The sequence below is a fragment of the Corvus kubaryi genome, unplaced genomic scaffold (assembly GCF_017639235.1).
Source record: "Corvus kubaryi isolate FWS band 111438036 unplaced genomic scaffold, C.kubaryi_AGA036_p1.0 split3-73, whole genome shotgun sequence".
In the NCBI taxonomy this organism is placed as follows: domain Eukaryota; kingdom Metazoa; phylum Chordata; class Aves; order Passeriformes; family Corvidae; genus Corvus; species Corvus kubaryi.
The window spans coordinates 41,331,916-41,355,191 of NW_024582091.1; the positions used below are offsets into that span (position 1 = coordinate 41,331,916).

General features: G+C 45.4%; 1 protein-coding gene across 2 annotated transcripts in view; it reads left to right on the top strand.

Moving 5' to 3' along the window:
* LOC121659175 (T cell activation RhoGTPase activating protein) overlaps positions 1-23,276 on the top strand; it is a 43,900-nt gene that overhangs the window by 2,327 nt on the left and 18,297 nt on the right. For both annotated transcript variants that reach the window (XM_042017050.1, XM_042017049.1), the window contains exon 2: positions 5,210-5,298. In XM_042017050.1, coding sequence (XP_041872984.1) covers positions 5,210-5,298 — 89 coding nt within the window. The remainder of the gene's footprint in view (positions 1-5,209; positions 5,299-23,276) is intronic.

The following is a 23,276-nucleotide window of genomic DNA, read 5'->3' on the forward strand; positions in this document are numbered from 1 at the left end:
AGAATTTGTCACAGCTGGGTCTTGGAGAGCCTTCAGCAAGGCCCCCGTGGAGACTCTAAATCACACTGATTGCACAGTCAATAAAGGAAATCTCATCAGTCCCCATAACCAGGCTGTCAGCTTTTAAACCTATTTAGATAAAAATCTGTGTATTGTTAGAAGTCCAGAGTAACTGCACTGACTCGAGTGGTGATAGTGGCACAAAGTTGCTTTGGAAAAGAGTTTTACTGTGGACTAGCTCAAGGCAAATTCCAGTCTTGTTTATTCTGTATAAGACTGGACCGATCACCTTGGGATGGCTAGTTTAAATTGAGTGCTGCTGCTTATTTCAGAGGGACCACTCTGCCCACGCTGACACAACCAAGACCAGAAATCCTCCTCTTGCATGCAATTCTAAGTTCCTTCCCAGTCTGCTTGATTAAGCCAAACCAGCCCCTAGGGAGCATCTGCAGGGCAGCTCTCCTGGGTACTGCTGGGGGCAGTGAGGCAGCAGAGCACCCAACAGATCCCAGGGGGTACAGATGTGCCCTGGTTCATGAAGGACAAAGGAGCCAGGCAATGCCACACATCTGTGTGCCACTGGGAAATACTCACAGAGGGCTGCTCATCTGAAATGTCAGCTAGTGGGACTGGCTGCAGAAATGACCAGGGCATGCACAATTCATGATTTGCCTGCACTAACAGATTAAAAAGCACTTGAGAGTGCTCCCTGGCACTGCAGCATAATTATCTAAAATCATTATAAATTATAATATCACACATAAACTGTTAAAGCCAGCCCTGAACCCTCTTTGGCCCATGCCAAGTAGCACTGCCATGTTCAACCCCTGCCCTCTTCGAGGCACCAGTGTCCTGGGATCTTCCCAGTGGGAGCAGAGCCCTGCCTCAGGATGGGCAGCACTGGCTAACACAAGCACAGCCTGAGCCATGAAACCAGCAGCATCTGCAGTGGTTTGGTTTGGCAGTGCAACACTTCCTTGAAGAGTGTTTGGATGGCATCCCCATACCTCTTGTCACCTCCTTGCTAGTGACCTCAGGTGAGAGACAAAATTGGGAAGAGGTCCATGAAAAAGTTCATTTAAAGGACTCATTGCCTTCAGGAGCCCCTTTTCCTTTCCTTTTTGGCAGCCTGATGTGCTAGGGTGATCACAACTCCCCTGTCCCAACCTCCTCTGCATGTACATGTGCATTACATGGCTGGGGAAAGGAAAGTCCCTGGGAATTTCATTGTGTTCCCTGGGAAAACCTGGTCAAGGAAAGGCAGGTTTACCTGCCACCACACCTCCTGGAAATCCTCTGGGCTCTCCTCCTCTGCTTTTGGTGTCTTGTGGGCTTTGGGTTAAGTGATCACTTTATGTGAACTGTGCTTCTGCTGCTGATGGATTCTTTCAGGAGCAGAAGAAAGGACATGAGTTTACTGTTTTCACAAGGACTCTCACCGAGTGTGTAAAGAGGCTTTTAGTTTTTCCTTAAGGATTGTAGAAATATGTTAGTAGATGTGGGGGCATTTCTGAAAGTCATGAAGAAACAAAAGTCCAAGGTTTTAGAAATGGCATCTAGTTTTCAGATCATGCTGGCTGTTACTTGCTGAAGAATCTGGCCACCCAAAAATCCCTTCAGATGGCAAAATCATGTCCCTGTATACACACTCTGAAAGGCTTTCTGAATGAATAAAGACAAGCAATGCATTCGCTTGTCTATAAACCAACAGGACATGGTTAGGTCACCTGAGGAAGAATGACTGAACTCTGGATTTTCAGGATTTTTGGTGGAGTGCTTCAAGATAATAAAAGAGATTTGATTTTTGTGCCAGTTTCAAAAAGGAAATCATTTGGTGCAAGCATTTTTCAGCACCCTCATCCCTATATCCCACCACAGTGTGCAGAGCACTGGGATACTTTTTTAGACTTCCCTTCTGTTTTTCTGGTTACGGTTGAGTCTTCAGGCAGCTCTCCTTGTGGGTGCCTGGCATGAAGCCCTTGCTTGGGATGAAGCCCTTGCATGTGCATGTAGGTGATTTCCTGGAGCAAATGAATCCCCATGAGTGCTCTCGAAATTCTGCCATCTGCAGATGCCATCCTTACATTATCTGCTGTGTGCCTCGGAATGAGAGCAGGTCACAGGCTGGAGTAAGAAGGGCTGGAGCTAAACTTGTGGCAGAAACTGTGATATCCTCCATGAAGAGAGAAAGTATGATGTAATTGACAGTGAATACTGGCATAACTCTGAATTCTCCCAGGTCTTGGAGCACAGGGCAAAGTTAATTTGTCCTCTCTGCACCTGCTGCAGTCTTTCAGTAAAAATCACATGTGGTTTTTTCCACCAAAGTAGCAGCAACACTGGGGAATAAAGTTTTTCTTCATGACATGACATGATCTTATTCAATAAACCAAGTAATAAGTCCCTTGCTTTTGGAGTGAGAGGAGGAATATCAGGCCTGATATTTTCACTTGTGTCAAAAGGTGCATGTGTGTACATATATCACTTGAAATACACAGCTTGTTTAATCTTTGCTATATGCATTTGGCAGGCGAAATTGTGCCAACTCTAGAATAGAGTTAATATAAGAATAACAGTAACAGAAATAATTTGCTTTACACTGATTTGGGGAGAGAAACAAAACCATTTTCCCCCACAGTGCAGCGCTCTTTGCTTGCTGTCCTGGTGACACACTGATCCAGGCACCCTGAGCATCCTGCTGCCAGCAGCTGTAACCCCCATGGCCGCTCTGGGAGGATGCCGGGAGGGTTGCATTTTCCTGAGCATTCCCTGTCTGCTCTGCAAAGAGAGTGCCTTTTGGCTGGTCCTGGGTGGGTTCAGAAAAGAATCCTGGCTGACCTCTCAGATGTTGCACCAGATTAAGAAACTGGTGTCTGCCCTCCCAAGTGTATCTTGTTTGGGAGTCTGCACTGAGCAGTCCTTGTGGGTTTAAATGGAGGCAGGATGACAACACTGACAGTGTTATAAGCTGCTGTGATCAGAGCTCAGGATACAAGGGAGTAAGCTGGGGAGAAAATGGGCCTCTGCCTGGGTCAGGATTCATCGTCACTTCCCCTGCAGGCAGCAGCTATTTCCATTGCTCTATCACTAGGCTGGTATTTTATCCTGATACTACAAACCCAGTGATGAATAGACCATGCCTTCCGTGCGTATGGTATTTTAATTGGAGCTAGAGAACTACCCCCAGCCAGAGTCTCAGTGGGCTTAAGCATGAAGACAACACCCTACAGCATCTTAGAATGATCTTAGAAGGATAACCTCTCTCCAAAACGCATTTAACTCCATGAGCTCTGCAGTGACTTCTGCGAGAGCAGCACAGGCTTTGTCACATACTGACCTTTTGTTGAGCAGCAGACTGCAGAAGAACTTCTGGTCATAATGAGTCATTACTTAGAAAAGCAAAGACCTGCTGCTCTGATAACATGATTAGCAATTTCAATGTTAATTTCTTTGACTTCAGATTGCATGTATTTAGGTATTTGTCAAAGGTAGGCAGCAGAAAGGCCATGATGGTACAGATATGGGAACAAACATTGCCATCAGAAACCAGCTCCTCTGCAGGTATGAAGCAGTGTCACCTATGCCTGTCACACAAGCTCCCGCATACAGAGAGGCCACTGGGCTAAACATACCAGTGTCAAACTGGTATAAACCAGGAGTAAATATACAAACCACTCCTGTCTTTCACTCTTCCTAGCAAAAAGTGGTTTTCTAGTATCCCAGTGCAGTGCTGCTGCAGCTTCATAGCTATGTGTGCCAGCACTTTTCCCTGCAGGCAGAGTGAGGTGACTTCTCCTGCTGCTGCTTTACTTTTTTCTGCTGATAATGATGGGGAAAATCACTCATCTCCTCTGGGAAACTGCATTTGCTTTGGGTTACATGGGCTGTGGCACCATGGGGTGGTCTCAGCCAGCTGGACTCCCAGTCACCCTTCTCAGGGCTTGGTCTCAGACACCTTCAGGGAGTACGCGGTGCCTCCAGCTCTGCTGCATGTTGTGCAGTTGCCTGCCCTTTGTGCTGAGCTGGTTTGCACTGACTTGGTGAGATCTTAGTAGAGAAGATCTGCAGACACCACCAGGGCTTGTTTGCCATTTGTAAACTGCATGGGGTGGTATGCTGCTAACATACTTCCAGGAGTAAAAATTGAGAATTAGAGGTTAAAGCTGATGAAATTCTGATGAATTTGAAACAAAGTTCAATAAAAAGCAGATGGTGTTTTTAATCATTCTTTTTCCACTCAGTTAATGAGGCCAAATGTTCAGAAAGTTCTCTGTAAATATATCACCCTTCTTTTCAAGTATCTCAAAAAATACCGTAAATACAACTTTAATAAGACAGGCATCCCCTCAAAGGGTGGTAACCTGCCCTTTATTGGCCTCATGTCAACACTTGGCAGCAAGGAGCCATTTCTTGCCTCTGATGCTCCTCTGTTGTGTCACTTGTTCCTAAAATAGCCTCATTCCTTAGCACTCATGCTTGTGTTCAGATGGCGGGCAGCCACACAGAACCTGCTGTCCCGAGGCACAGATTGCAGGGATTTTAGATCTTCAAGAGGCATGGAGCTTCCCTGTGGATTTGGAGGCAGCAGCTTATGCACCTCTAATTGAAACCAGCTTGATTGCCTCTGCATGCTGGGCTCACCAAGAGCGGCCTCCTCTCACCCCACGTTTCAGAATGCAGAGGTCTGTATCCAACCCTGTTGCTCCAAAGGCCTTTTACAGTCAGGGCAGAGAAGCAGGCGCTTCTGGGAAAGGACATGGTTCCTGTTCTCCCAAGCCTGCTGCAGAAGCAGGGAGGGAAGAACGGTGCCCTGCAAGTGTCCATGTCTCCCCACTGCCTGGAAAGCAGCTCGTGTTGAGCAGCCCCTGTGCAGACATTGGTGCCGAGCCTGCCCCAAGTGGGGGGTGCCTCAGCTGGTGGCCCCAGGGCTTTGCCCACAGTGCTGTGGCTGTGCGCTGGCCTTGGCCACTGCCCCCAAGGCCAGTTGGCCCTGTGTGACAGCAGCTGTTGTGCCGAACACCATGGGGCTTGGAGCCTTGACACTCGAGGGGAAATTTGGCAGCATCCAGGAGTCAGGAGCACAAACAGACTGTATTCTCCTCCCATACACACTTTGTAACAATGACTCCTATAAATGATCAAATCCCTCACCTTTGTGGGAGCTTTGCTGGAGGATGGAAACTGATAACAAACTTATTCTTGGTTTCAGCCCCTCAAGACTGTTCCTTCCCGCCGGTGTTCAGCACCATCGCTTCTATTCAGCAAAGGTTTGAGCAAGCCATGGTTGCCTTCAGCCAGGTACGTACATCGAGTGGCTGCACAGATGTTTGATGCCCAGGAGCAAGGTGATACACCTTGGCTTGCCCATGCATATGTGCTGTCAGTGTTCTGCACTAGAGGACCCCAGGCGAGTTGCAGGTGTGGGAGTGTACCTGTGGTGCCTGGGGTGGCTGAGCTGGCAGTTGTGGCTGCAGTGGGGGCTGCTGGTGTAGATGGGATGGATGGGAGAGGTGGTGGGAACTGCACTTGCTGGCATTGCACCCAGCTGCTCTTCTCGCCCTCCCACCAGGCCTGTGCAGCAGGAGATAAGCCTCTTCCCTCCATCTCTCCAATCCCATGCCAAGGGCTGCCAGTGCTGGCTCCTTGTTCTTACTAGTGCTGTTGAGAAGTCTCCATTGGCTTTCTCATTGGTGCATTCTGATTCTTTGTTTTCTTCCTGTTCTTCTTTCTTCTGGATAGCAAAGCCTCCAAAACAGGCAGAAGAGTTGGCAGAGTTTACCACCTTATTTTGCTACAGGTCATGGCTTACCTACACAAACCAATGGGAAATAATACCTGCTGATGTTAGTGGCAGTGTCTCCTTCCTTGATTAAACTATTTCCAATAAGAAGGGCTGCTATTTGAGCTGCAGCTATTTCACCTCAGTGCCCCAATTTCCCCTCAAATAAACCCAGAGCAGTTAGTCAAACAGCACTGCTAACTGGGCATGGTGGTGTTGCAAGTGGGCTTGTTACGTATTACAAAAAAGTCTTCAGGGGAAAGGCAGAAAGGGCATCAATATCTTTGGTCTTTGTCTTTCAAAAGTCTGAGGCCTTGAGCACTCCTTGCATGGGGAAGGGGGCAAGTTGTGCTGTATGAGCACTTACTCATTAATTATTTGTCAGTTATGTCTCTCTTCAGAGAGAGAACATTTTTTTTGCATTCATTTCTTGACATGAACATCAGGAGCTGTCAGACTGTGAGAACGGCTGAGTTTAACACATTTTTCTTTTGCCGGAAACATTCCTGATTGAAGTCTGTGAAGTGGCTCTGTGTGACACCTCCTGGCTTGCCATACGGCTCCATCTCAGAGCCCGGAATCATCCTAGAGCCCAGGAGGACAGGAGGAGCTCAAATACTGAACGAGTACCTAGGATTCACTGCTCTGTTTTCACTGGTGCCATAATTTGGTAGGTGTTACGAGTGAAAAATACTATCACACACCCCACCCCACCCTCCTGCCCACAATAGCTGCAAACTACAGATGCCTGTGGAAAAAACGGGCTGTTGATGTCACTATAGGAAGAAGACAGCAGCATCCCTGTGTTAGCTGGTGATGGGGGTGATCAGCTGGAGGGCAGTTGTGCCTCTTGTCCAGCCCTGAGTTCCTCCCTCCTTCAGCCTCTGGCTTTGGTTTTTGGACCTCTGTCCATGAGAACAGACTGTGCTGGGCAGGAAAGTTGTCCCAGCGCCTCATCCCCACTTCATGCTCAGTATGGGCCCTCCCTCTCATTTCCGCAGGAGGCAGCATTTACCAAGAGCTCCTGCAGAGCATTCTCAGTGGTCTAATCCACATTGTTGCTGGTGCCATCAGCTAATTTGCAGCTCGTGCCAGCACCTAATTTTGCTCCTCCAAGTGGCAGTTCAGCAGTAGCTGCTGCCTCCCTTTGCCCCAAGCCTTGCCTTCACATTGCTCTCCGGGAAATGTGGGCAGGAGAGCTGTGATGTTTTCACACTCTTTGCTCCTGTGGGTGGGTGGCTGCCTGCTTAAGCCTATCCCTCGAGCTGTGCTAATCTCAGTAGCCTGGACGGAGCCCCAGCTTCCTCATCGGCACCTGCCTCACAGCACTAATGGCTATCAAGGCCTTGAAGCAGCTCATCTTACGAAATGAAGTAACGTTTCTACTGAATACACCGGAGTCAATGATTACACAAAACCTCTGAGGTGCAGAAGAGGCTGTTGTGAAAGTCAGGTCAAACCCAGCTTCCTTTGTGCTCCATACAGTCCCTCCCCGAGACCTCACAGCCTCGTGACAAAGCCACTGGTGGCTTCACCATGACATGAAGCAATGGAGGAGGCCCACAAAGCCCCATGGAAAGTGATTTTTGAGTGTTTGTGATCAGCACAAGCTAATCAGCCTTTAAATGAAAAATATCTTTTGTATTCCAAAAACACTGCCATCTTGGGCAACATTCCAGACTTGCTGTCTGCAGACATGGTCTAAAGCCCCTGCACGTATAGAAGCATAAAAAGGAAAGCCTCTACTACACTTCATAGCAGGAAGGTGGAATTTTAACAAGTAACCCACCTTCATAAAGCTGTTACCTTTCAGGATGGAGAGCAGCCACAGATGGAATATTCCCTGAATTTTTTTCTGTGCAGGCAGTAAGCTATGCAAGTACCATGGAGCACTTACTGGAACACTATCCTGCTTAGCCACTATACATTGAGGATGAATTTCACATGGAGGCAATAGCATTTGTGAGTTTGTTGCCAAACCTCTGAACCATCCATGTTTTCAGTCTAAATGTGATTTTTCCTTTCCCCTATGGAAATTCACAAGCAACTAGACTGGGCTAATGCAGGTGATTTTTGGGACTGAACCATAAGTAATTTCCAGAAAATGGATTAACTTATTCATCCTGCAGGTTCAACTATCTAGAAACTGTACCCTCCAGCCCTCAAACCAATTCCTTACTGCAGTAACATTATTCTAATCAACTAGTGCAGACCCAGGCATTGCATGAAGAGTTGGCTCATGAGATAAAAGTCAGTGAAGTGTCTGGTTTCTGAACCTATTGAGCAATTATCAGTAGCATTAGGAAAAGGTAACATGAGCATAATCCTGTGCTTACTATCTGGTTATTAACCAACAGGCCAATCAGAAATCCTCAGATTTATGTTGGAAAACTACCAATGACAAACCTCAGGAATTAAGTAAGGCAAAGTTTACTTTAAAGCCAACAGCCTCCTAGCAAACTGAGTCCCTAAAGAAACTTATTCCTTGGGATGTTGTCCAGAGGATATTTTCTGGCAGTTGATGTTTATTTTTGTACCAGGCATCTTGTGTACCTCTGAGGCTGAGTTTGCATATTGCTCATTAGGTGCTAAGTTCATTGCCCACTCCTGACAGGGAAGACATTAGATAAGGTGCATTCTCTTCAAATATTCATGGGGACAGGATTCTTACCCCACAGGTTTTTCACCGAGTGTTCCACCGATGTCGTGTTGGAGAATTCAGTAGACCCAGACCAGCTCTTGCCGTGACTGCAGATGCAATTGCAGGAGCTGAGAGGAGCAGTGTACTGAAGACAACACTCAACTGGCTTTTAGGAAAGTGAAGCAAGTCTGATCTGCAGCCCTTAGTGTGACATTGGGGAAAGTCATTTAACTAATCACTCTCTTGATTTCCAACCTGATAATGAAGCTAGCACTGCATTTCCATGTAGAGGGAAACATCATTTTGGGGGTTTCTTCACACTGAAAGAACAAGGAATGGGGGAGTGTGGTCTTTTCTAAGTTACCCTGGCTCCTTTTCCTGCCTAGGCAGCCAGGTCTAAGCAGGGAGGCACATCATGTACTGAACTCTCCTACAGAGACACTTGATCCCGTCCCAAAACTGAAAATCTGATTCCTGTCATCATGCAACCCCATTTATTTGCCTTTTTATTTTTGCCATAGCAAGCTGAGAAAGCTCAGGGAAGTGTCTGCAGAGATGCAGAGGGGTGAGCCATGCAGAGCCTGGGGGCTGACAGCAGAGACCCTTGTGTGCAAGGCTGTGGTTAGGGGAGGTAGGAGGGTTTCTGGCTGGCCACAGGACTGAAGTGGGCAGGTGTCAATGACTCAAGTGAAGGTTACTGCAAAACACAGTCTCTGAAGGTGAAATCAGTGAGGTTGCTGGTAACATCACGGAGTTTTATGGGTCAGCTTGAAGCTTCAATTTCTGTTCCATACTCTCCCACGACTTCTTGACAACCATACTGCTCCTGCCCTTCACTTTTTCTCTTCATTCACTTTTACTAACTTCCATTTTTCACCCTCTGTGTGCTTATACTAGCGGAATGTTTTCGCTCTCTTGTGTAACCAGCTGAAAATAGTACTGTGAGTTTTCTTTCATAGACTAACTGATGGGAAATTAATGAACAAAAATCTAATACTATCACAGCACCAGCTGAATGGAAGCATAGCAGGCAGGGTGCTGCTTTTTAGGGGAAGAGTAGGCATCCATTCCCTGCTCTGGTTCAGACAACTTTCATCATGACATTTCACTTCTGCACCACAGGTCCCAATCTGTAACACAGGGCTAATAGTGCTGCCTTTCCTCATAAGGATATGGTGAGGAAAGAAGCAGTTAAGACCTCAACAGAATGATGGGGCTGATTAATTTGGAGGTGGGTATTAGACAATCAGGGACTGCAGAGACCTGGAGCAAACCAAAAGATGAGGTATTTTCAGGGTAAGACTTGTCCCTTTATTAACTCTTAGCATCACAGGACTCTGATCCATGCAGGATTCCTCTCTTTTTATAATACAAGTAATAAGTGAAAGTACTTCATATTAATTAAGAGCAATTTCCTTGAGAAAGAGTTTTGTGAAAACAGATCTATTTATAAACACAGAATAATGTATCCAGCTTGTCATTCAAAACAATTTATAGAAATTGTTCTGATGAGAAACTCAGAGGCTGGCTGACATTATTATAGAATGTGTCTGTTTTCTTTGGAAAAGTTACATTTGTGTTGAAAAAAAGCAACACTGAAAATATCACCCAAACTGAAAAGCTTCTCAGTGGGAAAAAAATGTCATTGTTGTTGGTAGAGACCTTTAAACTTTCATTCTACCTACGACCTAACTTAAATGTGAGCTTTAGAAACTTGGCCTGTGTGATTCCTCATTGTGCTTTTGATAAATTACAGTTTCATGAAAGCTGCAACCCAAATGTATTCAATAAACTCCAAAAAACATGGAAAATAAACATGTTTTGAAAGAATACTGCCCCGACGCTGGTTGATGTTGCCATAAATATGTCTGTGACTCCACGACCAGTCCCAGTGGGCTGTGATGAGATGAGTTCAATGGGGTGAATTGGGAGCATGTCCTACACAGGCATCAGCCTGCAGCAGCATGGTCTGCAGAGCCCATGCAGCTGTGCAACAAGAAGTGTCCGAGTTGCAGTGGCCCATAAAGGCATCCACACAGCTTTAAAAAGCTGGAGAGTCTTCAGGTGTTACTGCCCTGTTCCCACTTAACACCATTCCCTGTTTGAAAGTTATAAACAGCAGCAAATGCTGATGGGTGCTCTGGTATCAATTCTGCTATTTCTGTATTACAATTCTGCGTGATGGGGCATGAAATAAGATGGGTATTTCCCACTGGAGATAAATTTGGGAGCACTCACTTGTTCTGTTTCACCTGCAGACAGGTGGGACCAGAGTTCTCATGAGATGGCCAGTGACAAGCCACATCCAGCTGCTGGGCAGCAGCTGCTTCCCTCACAGATGCTGACCTGAACAACTGTTCCACACGGGGCAGAATCTGTACTTCCACCAACACATCTTGTTTAAAACAGTAAAACTTTTATTATGTGTCCAAGCCTCAGTCATAACCAGCTTATCTCTAAACAGCTAATAATTTCATTTTACTTCTAAATGAAACTCTGAGGTGAGCCAGAAAAGGTTTTCATGACCTTTCTGCATACACACAGCTATTCATATCTGTGTGCCACAGGGAACGTGCTGCAGCATGTGCAGTGCTGTCTAGGACTTATCTGAGTCTATCAGCACTGCAGACATCTGGACAAACTCCAGAAATGGCCAGTGGTGCTCATGGGATGCTTGTAGAATACAGGATTCTTCATTAAAATAAAAAATAAGTTGCACCTAGAGAAGACTTCAGAGGGATGGGGGCTTCAGTGCTGTGACCCTGTTAAAATCTGGGTCTGAGAAGAGAGAGCCTCAAACCGAAAGATGCACTGATGAAAATCAGGAGCATCGCGCTGTGGGCTAATTAACACCCATGACAGCTAACATCCTGTCTGCTGCTGGAAAGGAAACATGCTGTGGGCGTCCCGAGGCTCACACTCACACCTGCCATTTCCCCCGTGCTGCTGCTGCAGGGTGGGCAGCACAGCCAGCAGTGCACCAGACATGCAGACCACTGCACCATGGGCACTCCATCCAGGACCCTCCTGTGCTCAGCAGCATGAGGCAGCCCCAGAGGTCTCCTGGGGCTCACCAGGGCACCTGCTCTGCTAGCAAACATGGTGCTGTCAAGGACTTTCCCCATCACCGGCACCCGATTGATCGTCTCAGAAATTGTTCAGGTGTTCCCAGCACAGATCTGCCCAGGCCAGCCAGCCCTTGCCAGCAGAATCTTGATACCATCTGGAAACTGGCACAAGCTGGACATCTCCAGCAGGCAGCTTGGGTAAGGTCTCCTTTGCTCAGCAGGATGATAGCCTTGGACAGCAAAAATGCGGGCTGCCCTGTGCCAGGTCACCACGGAACCAGGCTCATGCTGTATTGCCGTGGTCAGAATTTAGCATCTCCCCAGTCATCAGGTGAGGACACTATGAGGAACCACCCTCTGCCTGAGGCCAGGGTGTGGACAGGGCCTAACCATGCCAGCAGCGTAGCCCTGGTCTCTTTAGCTCCCTTCTCCACTTCCAGCCATGAAAGGACATTGCTAATCTGCACAGACCCCCTCCAGTGCCCTGAGCTGACCTAGGTGGGACTCCAAGGTAAAGCCAGAGCAAAGCCAGACTAAATGTTTCAGGCTTAGGAAAGTTTGTTGTTTTCCTATTCCACGTTACTTCCAGTCCCGCTGGAGTCCAGATTTCCTGCATGCCCAGAGGAAATTCACTTTGTCATCCTCCTCAGCATCCTCTCAGGGAGGAATACTGAGATTTATGGGTGAATGAAAAGCATATGAAAGCTGAATCCTGTTGCTATCCCATTGCAAAGGCACTTGGCATGTCCTTGTGCAGCCCACTTGTGACAGTGGCAATGGGCATCTTTGAGATCAGGAAAGACAGTGGGCTGCAGGGCCATCCCAATGCTATGAGAAGCCCCTGGGCTAAGCTGAGCCACGTAACACTCATCCTCCCCTTGTTCAGGTGTGCCTGAAGCAGTGCCTGTTCCCCAACAGGGAGTCTTTGGCGCTCACTGAAGCTAGGAGAGCCAGGCATGTCTCATCTCATCAAGATGAGATGTCTCCAGGTTTGTTTGGAGATCAGCTTTGAATTGTGCCTCATTGTCAGCCTATATGGCCTAGAGTAGAACCAGAGGGTTTTCTCCCACTCCCCGCCTGTGCTCTCATATTTGGCAGAGCTTTTAAGTTCAGTCACACATGCAGTGCCTCTACTGCCAGGCAATCTCCTGCTAGCCAGGCCCGGGAATACTTAACTCCCAGGTTTAGCCAAGCATGGGTGCCTGTAACCTCATGTGGTTGTGAGGGACCCAGAACAGCTCTGTCCTTAAGACAGATAAGGTCAAAATGGGTAGACACGCTCAGACAGCTCCTTCTGCATGACACCTGCTACTCCTACTCTTTCTCCTTTCCACACATCACCTCCCACAAACAACACCTTTTCCTTCAGTCTCCACAAAATTGGTTAATCGTTAAATGTCAACCAAAGCAGCAAAACCTTTGCAGTTCTCAGCAGTCCTGAGCTCTCGCTAGCACTCAGCTGGCACAGCAAGCTAGGGCTGGGGAGGAAGCAGCGTGTATGTGGGTGTGCTCTTGTTGCACGAGAAAAGGGGGTTACTGTAGCATCATCTGTGTTTTTCATTCTACGTGTCACCCCGTCACCTGCCCTGCAGAGGAAGAGTGAGCTAGGCAGGGAACAAGCAGATGAAGCTGCAGCTGGCTGACGAAGGAGAACCTTCACATGCCTTGAAGACGTGGGCATGGAAATTAATTAGTCCCATAAAGGTGTGGCCTGAGGAAATGCTGCTGATTTTGGCACATGAAAGTAGTTGCTTAGATTTCAAGCATCCAGTGAAAAGCAAGGGACTTGAGGAGCTCTCAGGGGAGGATAAAGTATGTCTTTGGTGCTTCCCATGCAACACTCATCCATCAGTGGATGGACTATTTAATTTTAAATCAGTTACAGACATAAAAGCAGAATTCCACTTACTTTAATGTCAAAATGAAGTCTCACCGGGTTGCCCACCTCTGGCTAGGAGGAGGGATTTTAGCCTAAGTCATTGCATTTATTTCTTACTAAACAATATCATCCCGAGAAAATAATATATATATGCAATCAACTATTGTATTTCTAAGCCTCTTGTACTCAGTCTGACCCCACGAAACTCATCCAGGAGGATGCCTTAGTCCTGTCCTCACTGTGCACCCACTGAGTGCAAGCCCTTAGAAACGCTGTTGGTCAAAAAGACTCCTCTGCTCTGTGGGTCAGTCTCTACACTCTATATCCATATACAGGAGTTTTATCAACATTATTCTGCTGGGGTATGAATTTGGGTTTCCTCAAGACTGCAGGTGTAAAGCTGCTGGGGGTCCTGGTATCCCCCAGAGTCATGGGAAAGCTGTCCCCACGTCTCCTGCAGCCAAAGGGCCGTAGCATCTCCAGACAGACCTGCCCACCAGCGTCTGCATGGCCCATGGCGCCTGGCATCAGCTTTCCTAAGGAATAGCACAGCTCCTTCATCCTCTGTGTGTCCATGGTCCATATCTTGCTTTAATTAAGGTAGATAATGGAAACTGGAAGAGGTAACTTGTTTTAAAGCATTTTTCAGGTGTTTATTACCAAGACAACCACTTGTAAGGAAGCTTTTATGTACTCAAAGCTTGATGTGACCTTTAGGTATGTATAAAGCACTTAGCAGAAGTAAGAAGATTAATTTTAAGTTAGAAAAGTGTTTGAAACAGTGGAACTGGATGATGTCTGACATATTGGTGTTTGTATTTTTTAAAGGATTTGAAAACTTGATGGAACTGCAAAAAGATCCCTTAAAAACTGCTGGAGGGTCTGAGAAAGCCCTGCAGAATTAATCTGAAGGCTATCAGCCTAGGTAATGTAGTAAAAGGAAGATCAGGAGATGGCTCAGGGTATGTGTGGATGTGTTCATGTAAGGGAAACAACTGCAAGAAGGGGCTTTTAGAAGTAGGTGAAATTGGTGTTAGGAGAAGAGTTAGCTGCGCAAACTGGGAAAAATAAAAGGTGAAAATAACCATGCTGTTAGTAAGCCATTGTGAATGTTTGAACCACAGTGGGAAAAAAAAAAAAAAAATCAAGGTAAATGGTGGTCTCTGCTGAGATCACCATGTCAAAAGGAAGAGCCTTTTGGGGCATGGAGAGGAGGTGGATGTGTTCCCTAAAAGCAGAAGCATTTTAGTCGGACACACATTGCTGGCTGGGTTCGCTCCAAGACTAACCAGAAGAAATTCCAGTGTGGACATGCAGTCAGACCAGATGATTTCATGGACTATTTTCTGGCCTTGGGGATGAACCTATGTGTTCATACTACCTGTTTTCCCAAGGAAAAAAGAAAAACATGTTTCTTCTGATTGACGTTTCCTCGTCCTGCAGTCCTCACCTGAGCATAGTTTCCACCAACCTCTTCAAAGTGTTATTCACATGGTTCTGTAAGGCCAAGGCCAGATCTCACCCTTGGCCCTTCTCCCAGCTCAGAACATGACTCTGACGTGTCACTTTCACAGCTTCCTTGCAAAAATAAGGGCTGGGTTGCAGGATGGCAAAAGAATAAGCATCTAAAGGGACCAAACACATCCAGATGCATCTAGAGAGACAATTCCTCACTTTGTTGGGCAAGCAGGAATATTTAACTGCAGCCAGCCACACTTTGCTCTTATCCACAGCTGTAAGCTTTGACCCACGGTGACCTTGGATCACAGCTTCCCAGAAACCCAGCAATGAGAAAACCATCTCTCCTTGGCTAACAGCAGTAACCCTACTGATTATGTCTCACAAATATCAAGTAAAATTGATTTTCTTACCTCTTATATTTATCTTTTTTTCATAGATCTAAAAATAATCCCTGAAACCCCCCCATCTTAAGTGTTTCTTGAAAAATAACAAAAACCCCCAAGAAATTCAGTAGTCAGTTATAAACAGACAATGGGAAAATCCTACACTTGACTAATTGTCGCACTGTGGCTGGGCTTTGTGTTTGGGGATTTCTCAAAGTTCAACTTCTGCGTGAGTGAGCTCAGAGCCAAACTGAAAGTGAAAGTCAGTCTCTGCTTGGAGCCATGCTGAGCCAACCACAGGTGAACTGGGTAAATCTGCAACTCTGCTTCTGACCCACACCAAACCAATCAAACAGGTGTTTTTGGTGCTGGCTTGAAGAAGAAACTTGAAAGGACCTTGATTTCTTAAGAACAGCTGCTCAAAATCTTATTTTTGGCAGGCTGCTGGGAACGTTGGTCCTGAAATTGGAAGAAGTGTAAGAAGTTGTCTCACATTTTGAGTAGCTGGTGTTTAGCTGAAGAAATGGGTTTTTTTTCAGTGAAAGCATTTTATGTTCAGTTAAAGTTTTCATGATGCAGAAGTAATTTTTAAAACAGTTTCAATCTTCCCTTCATTTTGTGAAGAGACAAACCTCCCCTATTTTTCCTCAGCAAATTTACCACTTTGGCCCTGATGTAGGTTCACATATAGATAGATGGCAGAACAGTCAAGCAGCTGCAACACCTGGTTCATCAGCCTGGACCTGCTAATGGACGTGTCACTGCCCCCAGGGAAATCTGCCCACATCCTAACTTCAGAGAGCCTAGTTACGTCACAACTCTCCAGGCTGTTATGCTTAGGCTATAAAAATATTTCCCAGGAAACTGGTAGCAGGTTCTTCATCTGCAAAGCTGATAATCTTCTCCTCGCACAGACCAGAGGTACCTGCTGTGTCCAGGTTATAACCTGCTCAGGCAGAAACCTGGTCCCTGTGTCACCGGTGGTGCCCTGATTTGGCTGAGCCCCAGGCACTGTGCTACAAGAGGCAAGGTCAATAATAAACATGCTGGTGGCAAGGTCAGCGACAGCAGAGTCAATCAGGCGTGCCCACCCTCGGACCATAAACCCAGCCTTTCTAAATATATAACATACTGACATAGTAACCCTTCCTTATCAAAACAGTCAACTGACTCTTTGCAGAATCAAAGAATCATTTAGGTTGGAAAATACCTCTAAGATCGAGTCCCACCCTTAACCTGATACTGCCCACCACAAAACCATGTCCCCAAGTGCCTCATCTACACATCTTTTAAATACCTCCAGGGCTGGGGACTCTACCACTTCCCTGTTTGGGTGAACAGAGCAGCCTGTTCCAGTGCTTAACAAGCTTTTCAGTGAATCTAGCACTTAAGCATTCATCAATGAGTTTCAAATCAGCCATCTGATGTGTCCTGATATACATGAAGGGTGCAAGCTTTCACTTCAGGACAGCAACTTGCATAAAATCTGTGCTCACCTTGAGGAAATCATCAATATCCACTCCTCTTCCCCACTGGGGTTCAGCCATGGGCAGCTCTCCTCCTCCTCCTCCAGCTCTACTTTTCTGGTTGGATTTCTCCATTTAGACCCTGGTAATACAGTCTCTGGTTCAGACACTATCTAATGAGCAGATCCTTTGAAAAAATGGAAGTGAGAGAGCCAGCATCTCTCTTTATTTTGAAGAAACTTTGAAATATAATTATTCAGGAGGATACTAAAAGCAGAAAGGGAATTTCCCTGGACAGTCTTAGTGTAAGGGGAACTGCTAGCATAGCTCCAGGGAAGTCCACAGCAGAAAAAAGATTAGGTTCAACATTAAAATGCATTTCATCTGCTTCACATATCATAAATGTTTCTCTAGCCTCTTTGCTGGGTAAAGTGCTAATTTCAGGGTCCCAGCTCTTGTTTTTTGTAAGCTTCACAGTTAGAGGAAAATGGAGGAGACCAGGTACCCTGAGGGGAACAATGGTTTTAAAGCTCTTGATCCTCACAAAAAAATGCATCAGGAATCTAGGACACTGTAGACCATTATTCAGAAAACGCTGCCACTCTAAACAGGTGCCAGCTGGATGTGTTGCAATCTAGTGTGTAAATCAATCTGACTAGTGACTCTTAGCAAAGCTTTTGCCCAGTGGACCAGGACAGCTCTTTTGTTGCAATAGAAGGAAAGGTTTTCTGTACCCTAGCAGGCACAGAATGGGTCATGAAGTATGACATTGCTGGCATCTGCTGTTTGTTTTTCTGACGGGTTTTGGGGTTATTTTGTTTTTTTCCTCTAACTGTTCTGCCTGCATGCATCTAAACTCTGTGTAGCTCATACATGTAGCAGAAGTGGTGGCATCCTCCTGTGTTCTGCCCAGGCAATTGTGCTGCATGTTTAGAAAAGCAACACCACAAATCAGACTAATTTTCCTTTTCCTGTCAGGATTGGAGAAAGGGACTTTTATCATTCTCCAGGGCCCAAAGAATTTTGTTTGGTTCTTAGAAAGACCATTTCCTTGAGTAAAATCACCAGCCTAAGCTCTAAATTCTCGGGGAAGAAAATATACCAACTTTTCTGAAAGTCTTTCTGCTACAGTCTTAAACTGCAAAGACCCCTGAACACCCTTTCGCTTCTCACAGGCAAAACATCCAGCCTGGGCACAGGTCAGTCAGGCCACCACACTTCAATGACTTTTTGATTTCCTCCTACATTCAAACAAGTTGGTACTTCTTGGTAAAGCCCACACTTCTTAAATTAGTCAGGGGATGAATTAATTTATCAGTCTGAAGATGTGGGAAATAACAAAGGCTGCACCTACTGATTCAGCCTCAATTGCGGTATTTGTCTAATGGACAAAGAGCATCTTCTGCTTCCCATCAATGCTATTCATGTCTGCTGAGAAGTGACTTATCAGAGAGAGATTACTGAAAAAGAATAGAAATACATAAATATATTGTTATTAATTTCTACTTAAAGCCAGTTCAGAGGTAGATTTTAATTTCCATTGTTTAGAGTAATTTAAAAAGTTTCACTTATTGTTCAGTTATTGTATTACTGTGTTAAATGCACTTCCCATCAGAAATTTCTCTAGAAGGTACCCATAGGCAGAATTCTTAAAATCCATTTACAATGTCACTTTTATGATACCATGACATAGGTTTGTGTTTTGTTTTTTTTTCTTCTGCTGAGAAGCACGAGGAAGAGCAGTAGTCTTTCCTGGTTACTTGGGGTTTGTTTGGTGGTGGGGTTTTTTCCCGTTTATTTTTTTCCTGATAGCACTACTGAAAATTTGAAATCTTGTGTTTATTTTACTTGGCTTCTTCTTGGATGGCAGAGGAAAGTGAATGGCAACCCAGCTGACACTCAAAGAAAAAGGCTGCACATTTAAAGGAAATGTTTTCATCTACCTTCTTTAGCAGACAGCAGTAAAAAGTATCATTTTAAGGTGCCTTTGAGGAAGAAATAGAGTAATTAAACACAGAATTTTTAGTGTAAGCTCATTCAACCATTTTTCATCTTGCTTATGTTGCATGAAAAGACTAATGCAATAACAGAACACATTAATTCACTTAGTGAATGTCCCCATTCTTTAACATGACTGTATGCTGCTTTTCAGAGAACAGCCAAGGTAAGGATATTTCTGTATATGGCTGAGAGAACAGGGTGGTGTGAAAAGCAGAGGCTCTGACACAAAAAGGCTCTTTTCTCTTCAAGGACAGCAAGCTCACAGTCCCACTGCCAAGACTTAATGCAAAATGGCAGCATATGTGTGACAGCTTGCTGTCACAAGACATGGATTAGACGAAAGTTTGTTAAGTGATTCTACTTTTGAGGGTAGAAGGCACCCAGAAGAATGCTCTGGCTCCTTACCAGCCATCTTTCTTTTGAACTCTCTGCTCTTCTGCCCCTGGGGACAGAAGCTGATATAATAGTAAAACCAAAATTCTTAACCAAAATTCACTATTATTCCAACTTTTTCTAGGAAAACAGTCTTTAATGAAGTAAGAAACTAAATCAGCCTACTCCTATATACTTTTCTCAAGAGTAAATAAAATTAATGAACTAGAGGCTTGGAGGAAAAAGCTTCTTATGAAGGCATGAGATTTGCACCTATTTTGGAAACAAGTAGCATCATTTGCCATTAGAGATAGAAACTTGGATTAGGTGGTTCAGGAGAATGACCCAGCCTGCTAATTTTCTATATTCTTATACTTTATGTACACTGGTTTTCTCCAACAAAATGACCCAAGCTGAAAATTCAACTGTGTTCAGGGCTCCCTTGAGCTGCTGAGTATTTGGGTATGGAGGTTTGCTGTGGTCATCAGTAGGGGCTTACCACCACCACACGTTTTCACAGAGCTTGGTTTCAATTACAACTACAAGCAGAAGTTCCAAAATAGCCCAAGAAAGGAAGTTCCCCAAGTTGTTTTTAAAATCAGGAAGTGAAGGATACTACTAAGACCTCCAGAGCTAATACAAATGCTAGTCTCATTCACAGGGTACGCCATTCTTGCTGAGTGCTTCTGTAACTCAGATTTTTTGGGCTTCCCCATCCTTGAGCATATTTTAAAGACAATGTAAGGAGACTGTGCTTGGCTGTTCAGAAAACCCCAGCCTCTGAGGATCAGACTGCAACAAAGAAGCCTTTAGATTAGGCATTGCCTGAGGATTTGCTCTGCAGACACCTCAACACAATCAGCATGGACAAAGGGCAGGGTAGTCCCCTTAAACGGACACTGTGTGCCTCAAAACTGTTACTGATGTGAGATATAAATGTAGTCTGCAAATCTGCCCTGGATGCCCCTATTTTTTCCCCAAGTAAAAATCATGTAAGCACACAAATGCTGCCTACCTGTGTATATGGATATCTGCTTATGTAACTGCATTTATTGGGATTGATCCTGTTAGTTTTTTCCTTACACAGTGCATTTTTATAAGGAGACAGAGGTAGCAATGCTCAGAGAGACTCTGGCCAGCCTCTTCAAAATTCAGGTTTTCTTGTTCAATTTGGAATAAATAGGTATAATAGAAATAGCTTGTTTAGTAAAATATAGTCACTCAAAAGTAGAATTCTGCTTTATCACCACCAGCTCAGAGCAGTGGCCAGGAGGTTGTCTGTTACAGTGGCTGTGCATCCAGTGTTGTGTGATAGCCATGGAAGGCTGGGAGCACAGTCTGCACTTCCCAGCACAGAGTACCAGGCTGATGGCAGCTGATGTCTTGAGAAACAGTTAGAACTCCCTGACCTTCCTCCTTGCCTGGGGCTTGGGGGTCTTGGCTTCAGCATCTTCCAGGTTAGAAAATATTTGCAAAAGGTTAAGTTTCCGTCTATGAAAAGAAGATTTGTTTGTCTGATTGGTTTTGCTCTGCCTCTTAATGCCTCATACTGCAAAGAAAAGAAGCATGGAGAGGTCCTGTGAGCTGGCTGACAGTGATCCTGGGGACCAGCCAGGAGATCTGGAGAAGAATGAGGCTACCTCACTTGTGTCTTTCTCACCTTGAAAAACCCATCTTCACCATCTATCTTTTGTCCTGGAAATGGGGAGGATGGCAGACGTGCTGCTATGCTAATGTTGCAATCAAATGAGGCTCTCATCTGATGGGACACTGAGGCACCTCAGGAACATTGCCACAGACAGAACGTGCCCCAGTGACTTGGACTGATAAATGATGTTCAGCATATTTAAAGGGCAACCTAGATGAGTGCCAGTGTTATGTCACAGAACTGTTATTTGTATTTGGGCTGATGGATGCGGGTGTTTGTGTGTGTGTGTTTGTGTGTGTGTGTGTGTTTGTATGTTTTCTAGTTTTTGAAGGTCTCCAAAGGACTGAAGTCATCTGTGAAAGGTTAAAACCCCACAAGTGAAAAAAATCTAAAAAAATAGCTTGAAGTCACCCACAGGTGTTACTGATAAATAACTGTTTCCCAGGGGTCCAAGAGAACTTTTGCCTTGTTTTGGGCTGACTGAATGCTGGTTGGTCAGGCATGAATGTGACAACCATTCTTCACTGTGTTACCAAATAATCTGAAACCCTTGTCTGACTTTTTCAACTATATTGTGGTTTGTAATCACTAAGTCAGTCAGCTGCTGTGAGGATGACACAAGCAGTGGTCATCTCAGCACTGGGGGAAGACCCAGTGGGGCAATGATAACCAACATGTCCCAGAAAACAGAGAAACCTGGTCATGGGAATGAGCAATTCAGCAAATTTCTCAAACAACAAAAGGCACACAGTTGCTTTCGAAAGAAAAACACAAGTCAAGCTATGTCACTTGACTGGCAACAAAGTGAAGAGCTCATGTGAAAGAAACCGAGTGTATCTGAGTTGTAGAAAACTTTCATGCTTGCACAACATGCCAGCCGCTACGTACTGAGGCAAGAGACTGACCAGCTGCCACGGATCTTATGATGCTGTCAGTCATGTGAACCAGGTTTGCAGAGAAAATCTCTCTAATGTGCCTTTTAGACAGTTACTCAGCAGATCAGCTGCCATGGCCCTGGTGGAAGGCTTTCTATCTCTCCCATTCTGTAGCATTCTGTATTCTTAGTCCCTTGTTCTCAGGAGTCCCTAAGAGCCTTAATGAGAGAGACGGGCAAAGGCCCCCAGTCTCAGCAAGGTGAAAGCGGGCAAACCTTTACCTTTCCGTACTCTCTTGTAGATTGTTGGAAGTCTGAAAGTTATTATAGCTGCTCAGATTAAAGGGACTGTTTTTCCCTGCTTCCTTGTTCAGTTGGTTGCACGGAAGCAGACCTCACTTCTAGTTTTATCAGCCTCCCACACGCAAACAAAAAGTGTAATGCCTCAGAACCTGCCAATTCCTCTCTGAGGAGGAGGATGGTGTGAGGAAATGTCACCAGCAATTACTTTCTGAGTGCACAGTGGGCTGGAACATCCTCTCACTAGCACCTGCTGTTACGTAGCCTTCACAGGAGGCCCTTGCTGACATGTGCAATCCCATCTGCTGATCTGCCTCTGCTCTAATTCCTTTTTTGCCTGATTTCTGCTTGGTCTGGAGGCATAAACCCAACTGCTGTCCTGGGAGTGTTTCGCACCCTGTGCCCTGGGCAAAGCTGGGGAGGACCCGGCTTAGAGCATCTCCAGTGGCATGGCAGGTGCTAAAGCAGCTCTTACAAAACCACCAAGAGAAATGAGACATGGGAATCCCAGGCATGAGAGTGGTATGGACTCATGCTGCTGAAGGGAGCCTAGGCAGGTAAATGAGAGGCACTTCGGGGCACAAAAGAGCAGAGTGAGAGCTACTGCTGGGAAGAACAGTTTAAGAGCAAGGTGCTACTGTTGAATACTGTGAGCAGAATGGGTGGAAGGAAAATGGTGGCGATATTTCTTAATTGTGTTTGACAATGTTGGGTACTTTCTACCTCCCCAGAAGCTGACTGGGACTGAAGAAAATAATGCAAGGGTATTTGTATCACTCTGTCTTTAGCCCCCTTCTACAGAGAGCTACAGTCAGCAGGTGCATTGAAGGTTTGTTATTAGCTGCTCTTCAGTTGAAGTGTAATCATTCCTGGAGGTGTTAAGTGTGAGCATACACACATTCTCCCATAGGAGAGCTGGTTAGTGGGAATCAGGTTAGCCAGCATTAATGGGATGAGGCCCAGTGACAACTGGGGAATCTGTAGTACAAATCAGCTGTGATGTACAAATGCTACTGCCCGTAATCAACCAATACAATAGGATGGCTTCTTGGTTTTCTCTACACTTTTGTTATTGTTGCATATTATATGGGAACATCCCAACACCTCCTGAATTTCTGCAAGAGGGATTGGTACTTTACACTCTGCAGTTTAACACTGTTCATGAAAGAAAATTATACCTTCTTCATTTTTCTGTGGTCATGTGTATCCCTTTTTAATGCCCCAGATTTGTGGAGAATGAATGGTTCCCGCCTGTGCACAAGATTATTAGCATGCCAAAGTCCTGTTAAAGGCTTATACCCATGGTACCATGGTGAGGGTGTGCCAAAGGATATCAGAGATCCAGTGCCCACTTACAGTAAAGGATATTGCACTAAAGTAACATCTCACTGTGACCCCATAAGT